General features: G+C 47.8%; 2 protein-coding genes across 20 annotated transcripts; one reads left to right on the top strand and one right to left on the bottom strand.

The window, feature by feature from the left end:
* Positions 1 to 719: 719 nt before the first annotated feature.
* On the bottom strand, positions 720 to 16,057 carry LOC123401692 (expansin-B16-like). Of its 3 annotated transcripts, none has more exons than XM_045095540.1 (4): positions 15,621 to 16,048; positions 14,192 to 14,498; positions 3,350 to 3,479; positions 720 to 1,221 (listed from the first exon to the last, which is right to left on the bottom strand). In XM_045095540.1, exons 1-4 carry the CDS (start codon positions 15,790 to 15,792, stop codon positions 1,027 to 1,029), a joined length of 804 nt encoding a protein of 267 aa, XP_044951475.1. In that variant the 5' UTR covers positions 15,793 to 16,048; the 3' UTR covers positions 720 to 1,026. The 3 variants fall into 3 exon arrangements, with proteins under 3 accessions (XP_044951475.1, XP_044951474.1, XP_044951476.1); XM_045095539.1 differs by lacking the exon at positions 720 to 1,221 and adding an exon at positions 1,654 to 2,652 and having other exon boundaries at positions 15,621 to 16,057; XM_045095541.1 differs by lacking the exons at positions 720 to 1,221; positions 3,350 to 3,479 and adding an exon at positions 5,732 to 6,083 and having other exon boundaries at positions 15,621 to 16,056.
* LOC123401694 (pentatricopeptide repeat-containing protein At1g77405-like) lies at positions 3,486 to 12,011 on the top strand. 17 transcript variants are annotated; one of them, XR_006611162.1, is made up of 6 exons: positions 6,750 to 7,322; positions 7,558 to 7,600; positions 8,420 to 8,499; positions 9,220 to 9,331; positions 9,803 to 9,873; positions 10,098 to 10,189. XR_006611162.1 is itself a non-coding variant. In XM_045095542.1 (5 exons), exon 1 carries the CDS (start codon positions 3,883 to 3,885, stop codon positions 4,522 to 4,524), a length of 642 nt encoding a protein of 213 aa, XP_044951477.1. In that variant the 5' UTR covers positions 3,486 to 3,882; the 3' UTR covers positions 4,525 to 5,207; positions 5,325 to 5,556; positions 9,220 to 9,331; positions 9,803 to 9,873; positions 10,098 to 10,189. The 17 variants fall into 17 exon arrangements, 3 of the variants coding, with proteins under 3 accessions (XP_044951477.1, XP_044951478.1, XP_044951479.1); XR_006611156.1 differs by adding exons at positions 10,868 to 11,489; positions 11,590 to 12,011 and having other exon boundaries at positions 6,753 to 8,499; positions 10,098 to 10,764; XR_006611155.1 differs by adding exons at positions 10,868 to 11,489; positions 11,587 to 12,011 and having other exon boundaries at positions 6,753 to 8,499; positions 10,098 to 10,764.
* Positions 16,058 to 17,665: the final 1,608 nt, after the last annotated feature.

Genomic DNA, 17,665 nt, shown 5'->3' with positions numbered 1-17,665 from the left:
ACGGAGGGAGTACCATTTGGAGCCTTTGAGCTTTAAGGTAGTGCTTGTAAAGTGTGGTTTACATGCTCTCGTAGGTCGGACAGTCTTCGCGCAATTTGGTACGGTCCCACATTTATTCTTACCTGAAACTAAAGATATCGGGCCCAAACTGGGTCATCATCATATCGGGTGATGCTAAGCAATCTCTAAATACCAAGCATATTGCATGTGCTCTATCTGCCGAGGCGCTTGCCGAGTCCCTCGTTATCGAGGAGCTCATAGATATGCGCTCCATGGTCAACAAGGAAAGAGTGCTTCACAATTTCCTCCGTGATAACTCGAACTTGATACTTCGGGGAATGAATGTTCACTAGCGAGTTAGACGATGCAATTTTTTGTGCTGATTTTTGCAGCATGTACTCAGATCCTTAGACAAATATCCCTATGTTAATGTACTGCGGTGTCGAGCTTTCTATTTATTCTAAAAAGTATTAAATATTTGGACTACCTAAATTTTCCTATGTCGATATGATTCCTGTTTCAAATAGCACAAGCGCCGCAACAAATGCTTTGATGCTAGTTAGTTATCAATCACTAACAAATATGTAGGTTTTTTATGAAGTTTAGTTTAGTGTTTCATGTCCTCATATATTTATAAAATTGTCTACCATCCTCTTGTAAAATGAATGGACATGACAATGCATGCCAGAATGATCTTGTAAACATAACAACAATATAGATAAGTCTAGACCAGCTATAAAATACTCCAATAAAACCCACATGATCCATACATTGTTTTTCTAAAAGCACACCTCACTTCACCTGACTCACCATGCTCTCTCTCCACTTCGGAGAGGGCTGCCTATTCCCATCCTCTAAATCTTGGTATCAATACGCTCGTGAGCACATGGGCTCGCACACGTTTACACATACAAACACTCACGTACACATATGCATACAGAAATCAAATAAGGCTATGGGATTACTATGAGCCGAACAAGCAATCACAAGCTAGCGAAACTCTAGCTTAGTTTCATATGATGTGTTCTATGCGAAGTTGAGACGAGATGTGTAGGTTGCTTTGGGAGTCCAGTTCCTAGGGATAACGTCTTGGGCCGAGAGGGTCTTCTTTGTAGTTAGGGTCGTCACCCTAATAGAGAATGGACCCACTAATGGACCCGGTGTGAGGCTCCACGTGGCACCCCATATGTGCGTCATGTCCTGCCAGTCAGTCGATTTTGCCTATCCATACATAATGGTAATGTAAATTAATGAGTTCATATTAGATCAGTACAATAATATAGACTTGAAACTTCAGTATGACACGAAAATGCGAATAAGACTTAAAAATAAACTATTTTCTTATTTGCATCACCAAAACGCAAACTTGTTCGAGATATCATAATGCAACATGTGTAGGGGATGTAAGACTAGTTTGTGATACCCAACAAGCCAGTGTTGCGAGGCACTACGTAGTAGTTGGAGTTGAAAAATTAAGATTGTTGAGAGTAAGACCAAGGGGTATCAATTGTCAAAAATCCCTCCCGACCCCCTCCCAACCCCGCCCTCGCATCGTGTCCCTGGGAGGCGACCCGGGTCCCTCCCGACCCCCTCCCAACCACTCCCTCTCCCTCCATCCCCCTCCTCCTCCCTTTCCCCCTGTCGTTGTCGGCGGGCACCCTGGATCTGGCCCGGGTGGTGTTGAAAGCGGCGCGATCTCCTTTTCTCGCGCGCGGATATCCTTCCCGGGGCAGGGGGTCGACGGCGACACGGCTCGGCCTACTACGTCCGAGCGACCTCGAGGCGATGGCCGGCAGCTGGTGAGATGACGGCACTGCTCCTTGGCGGCAGGGAAGATTAGTGGCGCAGGGTGGCGGGCAACGCCCCCCCCCGACGCAGATATAGGACCTTAGGGGCCCATATGGGTCCTAGCGGGCTGGCTCCAATCGGCTTCGACGCCTTCTACGCGATGAGGAGGAGGAGGAGCTTAGACAGGGGGCGGCGATGCTGATGGCACGCCTTCTACAGCGCGACGACAGGAGCTTTACGGGCATCTCAGGGCCTTGCCGGGCTTGTGGGCCAATGGGTTTGGTATGCTCATGCTATTGCGCCTGGTCGGTTACCGTCGTCGACGGTGTTGTGGCCCCTAGTCCTGGCTCTTCTTCTTTGTTGTGCAGGCCCCACTTCATAGTGTTGTGGTGAGACGGCATAGGAAGCTTCAAGACCATGTTGGCGCAGGGTGGTGGTTAGTATGGTGGCGAGCTCCGGAGCGCTCGAGGTGAAGGCTGGCATCGGGATAAATTCATGTCGGCCTGGCTGACACCAATGCGGTGGCGCCTGAGGGTGTCGTCGGACCTTCCTATAGGGCGTCAGGGGTTACCCTTCCCTTCTCCTCGTCGCGTACCGCAGGGTGGTGGCTAGTATGGTGGCGAGCTCCGGAGCGTCTTCAACGTCGCATCCCTTCATGAAGTTGTTGATTGGTCCCAGCGCTTTGGTGTCTAGGAGCTTGATGGGAGATAACCGGTGGGAGCATCGGTTACGAGGCTTCTTCGTTTTTGTTGATCCGTCGTTATAGACATTTGTTCCTTTTGTATTTTTTTCTTTCGTTTCTTTCAGGCTTGAATCTGCTGCTTTCATTCCAGCATCGATTGTTGGTTGTATCGATGTTGGTAGCTTTATAATACAAAATGAAGAAAATCCTTATTAGGAGATTATCATAACCGAAAAAGCAGGGGACATGACAAGGGGCATGACATATTCACTCAATGGAGGCCCTTGTAAGGTACGGCCAAGCAACTAAAAAGGAAAGAAAGAGCAAAATAAACACTGGCCAATTGCCAAGGTGTTGTCCATGCATGCGTGCCTACTGTTCATCGAGGAAATGACAATCTTTCATGTCGCCCATAATGACAAATCATATGCGAAACTAGGGACATCGCCCAAGGAAAAAGTCCTTACATTTTGAATAATCCACCCTCTATCCTAACTATATGGTGTATAAATCGAATGAAGAATGCTTTCGAAGTTTGATCAACCATACATACGAAAATAGAAAGATAAATAATGCCATATCAATATCAATATATCCATCATTGAATATATTTTATAATGTATTTATTCAGTATTGTAGTTGTTAATATTCACTTATATATACTTAATTAAACTTTTTAATAATTGACTTCTTAACTGAATTTATAAACCACATATTCGAGGTGGAGTTAGCACAGCTTTCCATGCTACTGTCACTCTACCTCTCATGCATTTTAAGAGTGGGTGACGATGCGATTAATTATTTCTTTCGGCTTTGATCCTACCTATGGCATTACAAGCGCATGCTGAATTAAGGCATAAAGCCACTCCTCTTGTTTACCTGCTTGAGCTGCATGGATCCAATGTCACCATCGCCATCCTCGAACTCCACCAGAAGCGAGAGCCAGAAGCTCGTCGAACCCTCGACCACGCGGAAGGCGATGTTCTTCCCCCGGTACTTGCATGGTGTCCTGAAATCAAACGGGACGCACAATGAACTCATGAGCTATCATAGTAAAACTGTAAACTACCTATTTACTGTAAAACTGTAAATCGTAAATTGCAAAAAAAATGTTCGTCGGCAACGAAACGGTAAAAACATCTACAGCTCATGGTCTATCTAAAAAGAAAGAAAAAGACGCGTCTTCACGGATCTCCGTGTGACTCACCTAAGTTGGCCATACTTGCCTTCTACGGAGTACTTACTTCGTTTGTAAATAGTATAAGTATTTATATAAATCTCTTCCTAATCTTCCCTATAATAATAAAGCACTCTGTCGTTCGTTACGGCGTTTTTGCAGAAAAGCCCTTGTCGTTTCAGGTAATTAACCCGCAGTACTTCTGTAAGTCGGGTCGAACCGTTTTTTACTTTTTATGAAAAAACCCCTGTATTTAATCCGAACTAACCCGCGGTCCGCCCTCCTCCAGCGCCGCCGCTTCGACTCCGCGCTCCGCCCGTCCCCCACCTTCCGCGGCTTCTCCCCGGCCTCCATCGCCTCCTCGCTCGCCGCCATCCCTCGCCTCATCCTCCCGCGCTCCGCGGGCCGCCTCTGCCCGCAGCGGCCCTTCCCCTCCCCGTCCTTCTCCTACCACCGTCGAGTCGCTGCCGCGCTCACCCTCGCCTTCCTCAACTGGTCCCACTCCGACGCCAGCCCGCGCACAGTCCTGCTCCGCGTCGCCACGCTCCCCCTCGCCCGCGCCCGCGCGCTCCCCGCGCTCTTCAGCCTCCTCCGCGAGCACGCCCCGCTCGTCTCCACCGCCGCGCTCACCGACGTCATCCGCGCGCTCGATGAGGAGGGCCTCCCGCGCCAGGCCCTCGCCGCCTTCCACCGCGCGCGCCACCTCCGGTGCTCCCCGGACGCGCAGTGCTACAACACGTTGCTCGCCGTGCTGTGCCGGAACGGCCGGTTCAAGGATGCCAGGTTCCTGCTCGACCAGATGGAGCGCCCCGGCGCGCGCTGCAAGCCTGACTCCTACACCTACACAGTGCTCATTTCCTCGGCGTGGTTGTCCTAGGCGTGGTCGTCGGACTCGGACATGCCGAGGCGCTCGGCGGCGCAGCGCAGCGGCGCGGCGGTGGCCGGCGTGAGGTCGAGCTTGACGCCTTGGCGGCCAGCTCGAACGCCTCGGCGCTGCCGGGGAAGTCCGGGAGGCGGATGCGGTGCGCGTCGGCCTCCTCGTCCGCCTCCAGCACCACCTCCTCCTCCCTGATCTCCCCTGCCCCCTCATCCTCCTCCTCGTCCTCCCCTCCTCCCGCCCGCCTCGCCAGGCTCGATTCCTTGTTCATAATCAGGTCGTGGATCTTCTTGCTCTTGGACATTAGCGGAAACTACGGCAGCTTCGTCTCCCTACGGCGACATGGCATCTGCATCTGGTAGCTTCGTCTCCAGCGTGCGCGACCAGCTCGTGCTCCACGCCGGGGCGACACGCCACCCGGAGCTTGTCTTGCTTCCTCCCCAGGCAGAGGACCCCCGCAAGGCCCCATGGTTCGGCGTCACGCTCCGGGCAGCCGGCGCTGCTCCGCATACGCGCAGACAACATCTACCTCTATGGTTACCGGAGCTCGGACGGCCTCTGGTCCGAGTTCCCCGGCTGCTCCCTCATCGCCGGCGCGACGCCGCTCTCGTTCGGCGATAGCTACGGCGACATGGCATCTGCATCTGGTACATGATGAGTCGGACTGTCAGAGTATTCTGCTGGTGAGAGAACGAAAATGCTTTCCTATACCTGGTATATTTGCCCTTTTGGCTTGAAATGTGACCCATGTTACAGAGGTTATCATCCTCCGGGTAATGTTGCTATATCTGTATCTGCAGAAATGGATTTACAGAACCGCATATGAATTCTTGCGTATCGTCATCCATGTCTTGAAACAATACGGCCCCTGATGAACGGTTCGATGTCGCCTTCCAGGACCGAGTTGAGGTCTGACAACTGGATGCCCGTGTTAAGATCATGGACCAATTCCTGGGGGCCAAGCGTATATCGCCTCGTCTCGCGGTTGCATCCTTCCTCCACGGCGCCGGCTTGTTTCTCCATCATCTTCGGGTCTGGTACTCTTAGTTCTCTTGTTATGATGAGTAGCTTCGCTTTCAGCCTGCTCACGGCTTTTAGCTTGTTTGCGAAATACTCCCTCCATTCCAAAATATAAGACCTTTTAGAGATTTTACTAGGAGACTACATACGGAGCAAAATGAGTGAATTTATACTCTAAAATATGCCTATATACATCCGTATGTAGTTCATGGTGTAATCTTTAAAAGGTCTTATATTTTGGAACGGAGGGAGTAGCTTCTTTCGCCTGTGGAGAGACCAACCCAGTACATTTAGCATGCAGCTATATGCGGGTTCCTACCTGCATGAACATTCTACATTTGTGTCCGTCACCTGAGCTTTCGGCAGTAACTCCACTTGGTATGTGTTGAACTCTCACAGTGGCGCCATTTCTTCGATCTCGATTTTCACATGCACCGGGCAGCGGAGAAATCTCCAGATCGTTGTCATCCAAGTGAAAATTAACTGGTCTATCCAAGAAGAGAGGAATTATGTCGACTCTAGCTGAAATCGCCTGGAAGCTTTGGTAGGTTTAGAGTTAGCCAGTCTGATATGAAGCAAACATCATGATAAAATAAAACTCCATTTTAATAGGAGTATCAAGCATCACAAGGAAAAGATCATGGTAAAACGCTCTTCTGATGCAAAACGACATAAGGAGAAAGTTATGCCAAAAATTGCACACAATCCGAGCCTCCACAACATTGTACCACAGTTTCCCCAGAATAGTACTCCCTCCGTCCCAAAATTCTTGTCTTAACTTTGTTTAGAAATGGATGTATCTAAATACTAAAACTTGACTAGATACATTCATATCTAAACAAATCTAAGACAAGAATTTTGGGACGAAGGGAGTAAATGAAAAGGAGTTGAATTAGGGAGACTTAGGGCCAGTTCTTTTGCTGGCTTCTAGGATAAGCTGGAATAAGTTATCCCCTACCCAGTTTATTCTAGAAGCCCAATCAAATTTATCTTTTTAGAAGTCTACTAATTAGGATTTGACTTAAAGACTTCTAAAAATATATTTTTGTTTGGGCTTCTAGAATAAGCTGGGTAGGGGGCAGCTTATTCTAAAAATATATTTCAGTGAATTTAGCTTTCACAGATGAAAAATTCAAATTATGAATTATACAGATTAATTTTTCAAAATAATTATTTTTAGATGAGCCTTGTTGTGGTTGATATGATATCAAAATTTTCCTTGTATTATGTTATGTTTGATTAGTATAAACTGGCATACATGTGCATTGCACGTGCCCATGTACTAGTAATAATAATAATAATAATAAAGCATGCAGTGCTTCTCGGGTCGTTGTCACTTTTGCAGAAAAGTCCCTCCACTTCTGAGTATTCAACCCGCAGTCCGGATTTAAGTAAGAAAACGAATCGTTTTTTATAATTTTACGAAAAACCCACTGTGCTTTCCCGAAACCAACCCGCGGTCAGGATTTCGGGGTGGATCCACGCCGTCGCCGCTCGCCCGCAGCCTCCCGAGGAGAACAGTCCCGTGCCCCAGGAGAGGGGCTCGAGCCACCCCCGCGCCATTGTCGCCTGTGACCGCCGCCTTCGCCCCGCGCTGCCCTAGGCTCGCCTGCCGAACCTCCTGCACCCTCCGGAGCCACAGCCACCGAAGCGTCCACCGGTTCCCTCGCCCGCCGGATTTTCCGAGCTGCCGCCGCCCGATCTCCTCAATCTCCGGCGTCGCCCCAATCCTCCTCCGCCGGAGCAGATGCTCCGTCGCCACCCTTCGGCCAGATCTGGTAAGCCTCGGTCTGGTCGCGCCTCGCCTCCAGCCACCCGACGAGATGGCCGCCTCGCTCGCCTCTGCCTTGCCCGATCTGATCGGGAGGGATTTAGCACTCACGGTCGTCCGCCATGTGTCACTATACTTGTAGCTAACCTCTTGAGCTTATTAGTAAACGGAACTTTTGCAGCAATTACTTATACTATTGCCTGCAGTTAACTTATCTATCTGATATATCCTCTTCTTGCTAGGGCGGCCAAAGAGAACATCAAACAGTTGTCCTTGTAGGGTAAGGTATAAATATTTTTCAGGAACCATATGATCTGTTGCTGGAGCTGTCCATTTCTGTTCTTAGTGAAGCAGAACAGTCTTCAGAGCAGCAATAACCTTTTCAAACCTGGATAAGGTTTGAGAACCATACAGGTGTCCATTCTCAAATACTACATGGCATCTTTATGGTTCTCAAATCTTATCCAGACATTTGAAACAAAATGCATGCCTCTGCTGTACCAGATACAGTCACAGGAGATGATATAGATACAGTTACTGCAGGATGGCTCACAAAGTTGTTCTGTTTTTCTTCTCCTCATTTGATATGTGCGGATGGACCTGTCTAACAGTAGAAGTCAATGACTGGTTAGAAAGCCTACAGATCTCAGACAGTGCTAATTGGGTACTGCATTATTGAACTGATCCTGTTGCCACATGCCTCAAATGAAAGGCACAAGCACTTTGGCAAAAGTCTACTATACTTTTGTAGCAACTGCTGCTCAACGCTGTTGATTCCAGTGGTCTTCTTATGACCACCTCTGCGATCAACATCTCCTGCATCTTTAGTTTCCTTATCTGATCATAATAGATCAGTCATGAAAGCCAAACAGCATGCTAATCTGCAATTGTGTGCAAAGTTCAACGAGTCGGCCAGCTGGTCAATTGTGTCACTGTAGAGGTCATCCATTTCTACTGCTCACACGATGTTGTAGCATAAGATGATTATGTGTGCAAGATTAGGCTTCTTCTTAAGAATTTCAGGTCATGGACTAATAGGTGAATGAGTTGGTACCTGGAACTCAAACTGTTAGGTGACTTTCTTGGCTCAATTTTCTTGTGCAGACACTTCTTGTGATTATGTGGCAAGTGGAGATGCAATTGGCGGCGGAGGAACATTTTAATGCAGAAAAAGAAGATTTTAGGTCTCGGCAACTCCCAATTTTTAAAGTAACAAGACCAGTTTAGTTTATTTCATCAGATGTTGTACCTACTCGGTGGGTGATGGATCTTCTGTCAATATAGGCACTCACTGTGTAGTAGCACTTGGCATGAGCATAGTTTGCACTGGTGAATGGTGATCCCTAACAAAATATGAATCAAGCAATTTTTATGAGATCTTGTTGTTCCGCTGCATGTTTGGTTGTGCTGGATTGGACCGACTAGAATTCATTTGTGGTAAAATATTCATTATACGTATAGGATTGCTAATACTTTCAACTGAGTTCTGAATTGAGAATTATCTGGTCATGGTGTGGAATCCGCGAAAGAAGAAAGATCAAAGAAGTTTTCCAAGTGTTATGGACTAGCAGCACAACACTAACGCTAGAAAAAAAAACAAAGTAGTACTTACTAATGTTCGACAACTACGCTGTCATACATGGTGTAAATCAGATAACATTTCATCTTTATAAGTGTCTAAATAAAATTTGTGGTGTAATAAAGAATTGGGGTTCTTAATTTTGCTTTTTTTAGAGTTGGGCTTACATCTGAAGCCAAAGAGTCAGCTCGAGTGGCTTTGTAGTCACCACGGTGGACACTAGGCTGTAGATATGAAGTATGATTTCTCTTGTTACCTCCTCCCCTTCTCTGCCTCAGTTAAGAAACATTTTACCTATTTTCTTTTCGGCATTCTTGTATGACAGGAGCCAGCTGAATTAGCTGGGTGGGAGGATGAGCAGATTGAGTTCATAAGAGAGAAGGTATCCGAGGAGGGCAAACAAGACGATTTGAAGAAAGCAAAAAACTCGAGAGCAGGTATGTAACAACAAAACGTCTGCCATTCCATCATAGATGCCAAATTGCTTCCATGCACCTTGTCACATAAGCTTCTACTTCATCATGTCACGTATACTTGATAAAACCAAACATCCTTACCATTGATGGTTGTTGCTGGGAGAGGTATGTTGGTTTATTTTTCAAGATCCCAAATGAAACAAGTAACCTGTGAAATTTCAATGATGCAAAGGTTTACTGTCTCTACCCAGGAAATTCTGTGCAGAGAAGCTGCCTCAGTTTTACATGTTGAACCTATTTTTGCAAAATTGAACACTGACGATAAGAGAGATAAATGTGCAGCATGCTAAATTTCGGTATCCAATTGCAGAATAATTAGATTTTTAGTTACATTAGAAGCCAGGTTATCACTGCGTATTTAAATTGATTGTTCATGGACAGTGCCACAGTGGCATCTCAAATTGGCCATTAACACAACCTACTTTTATGCAGCATACCAGTCAAGAAACTAAGGAAGAAGATCTGCCTCAAGGTGCATTGGGTCGGCCATGAATCTGTGTTAGGTATGAACTGAGATATCAATAATATGTAGAGTACATGGTTAGTCTATGAGTATAATTTTCCAGGTTATTTGGAGAAGGGAAACCAATAGAAACAACTATAATTGATAAAAATGGATCGTTGCATGTGCTCTCTCTTTACACTAAGCAATGGATAAATATTCCACCTTATTTTTCCTTGTGTATTTGCCCCCTTTCTTGGTGGTTAATCTATAACTACCATGTAGTAATCACTTCCGCAAAGGGCGGCGACGAACGGTGCCCTATCCGTCCCGCCACCCGGCGTACGACTTCGTGCCCGTCCCCGACGGCTTGCCCGCGGGCACCCCGGAGACGGTGACGGCCACCATGGAGCACATCTTCGCCGTCAACAGCTCCTGCGAGGCGCCTGACCGCCCTGTTGGAGGCTCCTGGCGCCAGGGACCAGGTCGCGTGCCTGGTCGCCGACGCGCACCTGCTGGCCCTCGTGCGCGTGGCGGGGCTGAGTCGCAGCTGGACGCGCCGGTGAGGGAGCTACCGCCATGCCGCGTCCGGGACCTGATGGGCGCCAACAGCAGCAGCCGTCACGAGCACGAGCTAATGTGCAAGCTGTTGTCCCGGGCGGTCGAGGCGATGCGAAGCTCTGCAGGATTCGTCTTGAACCCCTTCGACGCGCTGGAGGCCGACGACCTGACGGCCACCCGGCGCGACCTCGCCGGCGTGCCCGTGTTCGCCGTCGGTCCGCTCCACAAGCGCTCCCCGACGTCGTCCAGCAGCCTCCAGCAGGACCGCTCCTGCCTCGACTGGCTGGACGCGCAGGCCCCGACATCCGTGCTCTACATCAGGTTCAGCAGCGTGGCGAGCATGAGCAGTGCCAACCTGGACCCATGTTATGCAACTTTGTGGTGTTGACAAGTGAGTGCTGCCCTCTCAATTCTTTTGTTGGATATATGGAGTGTTTGTACAATGCTATTTCTTTTTCAGTCTGATTAGTAACTAGAAGTTATTCTTACTGCAGGTATGCAGCTGATGCTTATGCAATATTTTGTGCGGGTAGGGCGAGGGAGATGGTACCTGATGATCACAAGTTAGTTGATTACTCGAATTATGTTTGCTTTCAGTTGCCCATAGCACATGTAGTATTCTCGACACATAAATTTTAACAAATTGCTATGAGCTTTGTAGTTTCATGGCTTTGTGAGATGCTAATCATGAGCTGAAAATGCTCATGAGCTTCTCCATACACGTACTAGCACAACGACTTTGGGTACTGTAATTTTTGCAACACCTGGAACCCAGCTTCCATTGCAGTGCCACTCAGTAAGTCATACCGGTTGGATTTCTTTTTCTTACCGAGCGTAGCCGGCTCTTCCCTTGAATCGAACTCTCACACGAAGAGTCTGCCCTCCGCCCCTCCTCATGAAGGCCCATTCCCACTCGGCGGTAGCTCCCTCCCTATCATGCCATGCTTCGGTTATGTCTTTTTTGTCTTTAACTTTCTTTTGACAACTTTTTTTTTTGAATTGATGACCAAAGCTCCCGATTTCATTCCATTCAACAGATCCCTCGGTAACAAAAGGTTAGCGGAAACTAACATACATAAACCGGTGCCCAACGGTTACCCCCATATGATTGAGATTGTTAGTTTGAATTGTACATCAATGCTGTATTTTCGTGTTGAATAGTACAACATGGTTATTTGACATACATTACTGAATCCAATTTCTCATTTACTAGCAGATGGATTTGTTCAGTTCCAGTACATGATTAGTGAAGTGCAAGGGGAAACAGATGTGGGTGACGCCATGCAGTCCTAGATGGGATAATTTTACATTCCAACTAGGGTTGGTTTTGTGTGGTTCATGTACCTTGGATACTTTTCTCCCTTAGATTAGTGTGAAGCTTGAGATGATATTACCTCACAAGCACTCTTGATGGATGCAACGAGTTATGTTTGCAGTTGTCGTTCATTTTTTTGTTTTGGTATATATACTCGTTGCCATCTGTTTAAAGGTTTTTTTTTGAACTTGGAACACTGTGGTTCCTTTGTTCTTGAATGTACCTATTTATATTTTTCCTTTTAGTCAAACTGTTATAGGCACGTCTATAGAAACAATACTTGCTGTAATGTTTGTCAAAGTCGAACAGAAGCAAAATATGTTAAAAATGCTCTTTTTAAAGAAATGTTCCAGTTTCTTAAAAATTGAACTATACTTAGAAAGTGTTCCAATCTTTATGAAAACATTAACTTTTATTAAAAATAAGAAAATCTGCACGTTTAACTTTATCATAGACTTTAGTAAAAACGGATATAAAAAATGGTGCAGAATGACATGAATCTGGTTATGTTTATTTTGCCCGATGCAACGCACGGGCATTTGTACTAGTTTTACTAATGATTATATACGAAATAAAAAATAAATCTACATATTTAATATATCTATATGTAATTATATGTAGTTCGTAGTGAAATTTTTAAAAATACTTATAATTAAAAACGAAGTGAGTAGGCCATAAACCAACAGGATTCGGTATTTGTTGGGGCCATGCCATGTGTGCATGTGTGGGCATTGGATGAGTGCTTTTTTCTTTGTTTTTTCTGAGGGGTTCATTGCATCGTTCCTTAGAAACTTGCGTCCTTCTGTACATTACATTTTCATCGTTTTCCTTTCTATAAGAAAAACCAATGCTCCGGTTCCTCAAAATAAACTGCCCATTTCAGAACGTATACAGTCCAATCTCTCACATTCGTCTTAAACGTTTGGACAGGCGATCACACAAACATGACCTAATTGGACCCTTCAAACGGACCTCAAAAGTTTAGGCTGACTGACATCCCTCATATCCATTCAAGATATGTCACGAATATGGGAAGCCCGAGCACGCCCGCTTGACCCACACTGGCCTGCGTCGACCCACATAAAATCGTCCTCATCCATTCGCCGAACCAAACCCTAGCCACTTCATTTCAGTTTTCTCTACTTCCATCCGTCATCATAGCTCACCTCCGGCGATCATCGGCCTTCTCCGGCATGGAGGGTAGCGGATCCAACTTCGATCAGTCCGGATCCATCTACTGGGGGGTCGCCGCCTGCGGATTGAAGGAGGCAATGGTGGTTCGCATTGCACTCCGCCGCTCCTGCAAGGACGCTCGATTACTCCAGGGCAGGATCGTCGAGGTCCTGACGGTCGGAAAATCTCTCCTTCCTCGTCACCGGTCCGACAGACTTCGTGTCCCACCGGGAACGGGCTGCCGGCCGTGGGATGGAGAGGATAAGGGTTGCTGAGGCCTATCTCACGAAGAAAATGGCGGAGGCGGAGGCGGCTGATGCGATTATGTAGTCGGCCGCACAGGAGGAAGCCATCTACGTCCACATTTTAAAGAAACGACATCAGAGGAACACGCGCGCCCTCGCCCACGAGCAGAATCGGGCGGTCCATGAAATGGCCAGACTGCCATCGATGGAGGTGGAAGAGATGAGCGACGGTGAGGACAACTCCGATGATGAGCAGATCCTGCTCGATCTGTACCGCGTCTTCGACCAGTACTTCGGCGGTAAAGACGGCAAGGGCTTCGGAAAAGGCAAGGGGCAGCCGTGGCTGATGTTCATCATAGCCAAACATGTTAAACTTTAATGGTGTAATGACATGTTAGTAGTGATGGAGTAGTCGGACAATGTGTATAATGCATCGACGTACTACATGTATGAATTTGAGATATCAAATTTAAAATGTTCGATTATAGAATAGATTATTTAAGATGTGATCGCTCAGTGTTCATGTATACATTTGGATGCGTTCGTGAATGTTTGAAGGATCGAATTTGTAAGTTGACACTGTAGATGCTCTTATACCGCGCTATGACAAAATGTGAACTCTGCAGCCAGCCTTGGCGAGTCGGCGTGCGAAGTGTGCACGGCCAGAGTCAATAGATAGTGTGAATGTAGAAGGCGTGATCGTCGGCCGGGGAGTCGTGACAAGAAAAGTGTTGCATGGGGCGCGCCCGGCCCAAGATCCAACTACAGCATGCAGCAAAGGCACTGAACGGTGAACGCCGGTGGTCCTCGATCGGTAGCTAGCTAGTCAGATCTGACAGTGTCGTTGAGCATTTTGACAAACTTTGTTTCTACTCTACGCCGTACGTATGCAACTTTTTGACAGAGTTCAAGTGGTTAAACTGTCAGGCGGAAGGGTATAGTAGTAGGCATTTTCTGTCCGATAGCACCGTCGACACATGCTGGGCGACGTGGCCCGGATGGAATGGAGCGCGGCTCATTAGGATTTAGGAAGATATATGTAAATGGCAAACTGAGCAAGTTGCTTGTCTTGGAAGGACAGTCACCTGCGGAACACGACGGAGATCTCGCCTCGGTTGCGCAGCTGCCCGCCGTGTCCGGCGACGGCCAGCCTACCGAACGCGGCGCCGCTGAGGTCGAAGTGCGTCCGGCCCAGGGAGCAGTAGCCGCCGGGGCACTCGTCGGTGACGATGACGGTGACGGCGCGGCGCGAGCAGATGCCGCGGTCGAGGCACCTGACCTTGTAGCAGGCGCCGCAGCCCTCGCCGGCCTTGAACAGCACCGGGCTCACCGCGCCCACGCGGGCCTTCATCGGCACCACGTCCACCAGCGTCCCGTACCCGCACGCGCCGCCTGGAAACAATGCACGTTCTCACGAGATCAGCAAAGTAGCACAGTAACTTTTAGTACAACCCATGGCACGGAGACAAAAAAACGGGGTAGCATGCATGCACGTGCGATCGATCCATCGACCGTGGTCCTAGTGTGGAAGAGGAACAAGTTAATCTGCCCAAGAAACGTCGATGCTGGGCGTGGGTGGTCAGATCTAGTAACAGCACTGCCCAAACGGCAAAAGGACATGTGTGGGACGCATTGAAATGCAAATGGCTGCATACAAATTAAGGACGTGAGCTACATGTGGATCCGTTGTGAGGATGCGTTAACCGCAAGACAATAGATCTAACTTTACTCATGTTTGCCTTTAAAATAGGCCAGTGGTAACTAGTGAGCGTGAATGCTGCTGATATACGTCTTCCGTAAACTCGCCGTGAAATGCCATAGCAAAGGTAAGTTTCGGTATTGTCAGATCTCAGACGTACGTGCTTGGCTTTCACACCTAGCAGACGATAGTGCAATATTAATGTTCACTCTTCAGGGTTTTTTCGTCCATCTGCTAGAAAGAAAATACTTATGCCGACAGTGCGGGTGGATTTGAGCCGAGTTTTATGGTTGCTTTTGTTAGCAATAAAGTGGATAATTGAGTACCCAGCACGGCCTTTTGGCAACACCACGCTCGCGTGCCGGCTAAAATGGCATGCACGAATCTTAAAGTCCCCATGCACTTATTCACTGCTAGACTAGACACTAGACACGCACTACTTATACAGAGATCACATGTGTGTGTGGACCCGCGAAATTCCTTGTGCATCCTATAGGCATGTATGCTTGTCGAGGATCCGAGGTGGTGCCGATAATGTGCCAACGGCTAGAACTAATTTCTCAAGAGAAAAATAGAAACCGGACGTTGAGATCCAGTGTGTTGCTTATCACGTTTCCTTCACTAACGGAGAAGAGAACAAAAAATATGGTGGGGCGAATTTGACATGCTAGCTAGTAACAGACGATTCACGACGATATACGCCGGCCATTGCTGCGGCTCTGCGAAACCTTAAACTTGCATGCTCTGGACCAAGGATGTGAGGGTTGCAGGGAAAATATAATCGATGGCCGTGGCCGTGGCCGTGGAGAGCTCACCATCGCTGCCGTCGCCTTCGGCGCTGCCGTACCAGGTCGCGGTGGCCTGATGCCACTCGGGGTCGACCACCTTGTGCACAGCCCCGGTCTCCCCTACGCCGAAGAGGAACGCGGCAAAAAGGACGGAGACGAGGAGCGCACAAGAGCTCGAGGTGGCGCTGCCGGCAGCCATTGGTGCAAAGCGCTGGTTGCTATCGCTGCCTCCTGAATGTGCAGTGTACTTCTTCCTGGGCCGCCTACTACTCGCCTTTTAAGCCTTCGAGAAACCCCAGTCTCAGAGCTGCGCTCTGCGCAAATGGCACGAACCGGACACTGAGGATTCACGGGTAGAGCACTGGCTGCACTGCTAGCTAGGGTGGTGGCTGGATTTTATAGTGTGGACACCGGTTGAAAACTGTTTCTGGTTGATGTGGGTGTGAAGGCAATGATCAAGGATGGTGCAAATCCCCGGGCGTGAACATATCGTGGATACGGCCGCAGAGTCGCGGTGTTTTACCATTCTTCCCATGTGCGTTGCCGAGCGCCCGCGCGTAGTCCCGTCCGTCCGGATCGGCGCGGTTGCTTCGCCAGGCCGTTACCCTTTTGCGGCACCACACGGGCACGGACGCTCCCCGTGAGCCGCGAGGGGTGTTCTCTTCTCTGATGGGTCGTGGGTGGTGGGCCTGGATCGCTTGGCGGGGTGTGGCGGCCGGCACTCGGCAGCGTGCTCGCGCGAGCGTTCCCGTTGGTGTCCTCTACGTACGTTCGGCCGTTGTTTGGGCCCTCCGGGGGGTAGAGGTCGTAGGCGGGGCCGTGAGAACGTGATATGAATCTGCTTATTTGTTGCGGTTTTGCTGAATCTCACTTAGCTGAGTTTTTAATATGGTCGCATTCACCTTGTCCGGATTAAAAGTCGGGAGTAACTAGTTAGCGAGCATTTCTTCGGGATCCTTCTAGCGATCACTCTCACGCGCCGCCACTTATGCGTTCTCAGCAGCCGCCACGTGTCGCGTTTTGAGCATTTTTACTGCACATATTTTCGGTTTTTTAGATTGGTTTTTTCGGGATTTTTTTGTGTTTCAACTATTCAACGGTCATTCTTAGCTTTTTGACGGAAAAATTGAAAAACAAATTTGCACGAAAAAACATGTTTTTTTATAAGAGGCACGGTTTTGCATTCGTGAGAGGCATGACCAGAAACGGAAAAAATGCATTTTCTATTTTTTTCGTGAGAGGCACGGCTTTGCTTTCCTAAGAGGCACGGTTTTGCGTTCACAAGAGGTACGGTCGTGTCTCTTCAGAACGAAAAAAATGTGTTTTTTGTTTGTTTGTATTTTTTTGCTAGAGGCACGGTTTTGCGTTCGCGAGAGGCATGACCATGCCTCTCGAAAATGAATTCATTTTTCTATTTTTTGGCGAGATGCACAGTTTCGCTTCTGCGAGGGCCTCTCAAAAACGAAAAAAGTAACACGTTTTTTATTTTTTTCACGAGAGGCACGGTTTTGCCTTCATGAGAGGCACGACCATGTCTCTCGAAAATCGAAAAAACGTGTTTTTTCCTATTGCGAGAGGAAGTTTTTTCTTAGGTTTTTTTTTTCATAAAAAAATAAGTTTGTCAAAACCTATCAACATGGGATTTAATTTTGAAGATCTCAAGCGAGGAACCAAACAATGAAAACGGTTCGAGATTTGAACGTACGGTTTAAAAGGTAAAATGTTTTGAAAATACGGATCTAGTAAAAAAAAGAAAATTCCGAGGTTTCGACAAATGGCACACATGCAGTGCGTCACTTGTCCAAACCTGGGAGGGTCGAAGTGATCTTTGAAAAAGTACTTGACGACCCACAAGTTTAGGGGATCAATCATAGTCCTTTCAATAAGTAAGAATGTCGAACCCAACGAGGAGTAGAAGGAAATGTCAAAACGGTTTCCACCAAGGTAATTTCTGCAAGCACTGAAATTATGGTAACAAGTTATTTGATAGCAAGATAATTTGTAACAAGTAACGAGTAGCAATAGTAACAATAGGTGTAGCAAGGTAGCCCAATCCTTTTGTATCAAAGGAC

This window comes from Hordeum vulgare, chromosome 6H (assembly GCF_904849725.1).
Source record: "Hordeum vulgare subsp. vulgare chromosome 6H, MorexV3_pseudomolecules_assembly, whole genome shotgun sequence".
Lineage (NCBI taxonomy): Eukaryota > Viridiplantae > Streptophyta > Magnoliopsida > Poales > Poaceae > Hordeum > Hordeum vulgare.
This window is presented reverse-complemented; position numbering and strand designations above follow the sequence as displayed.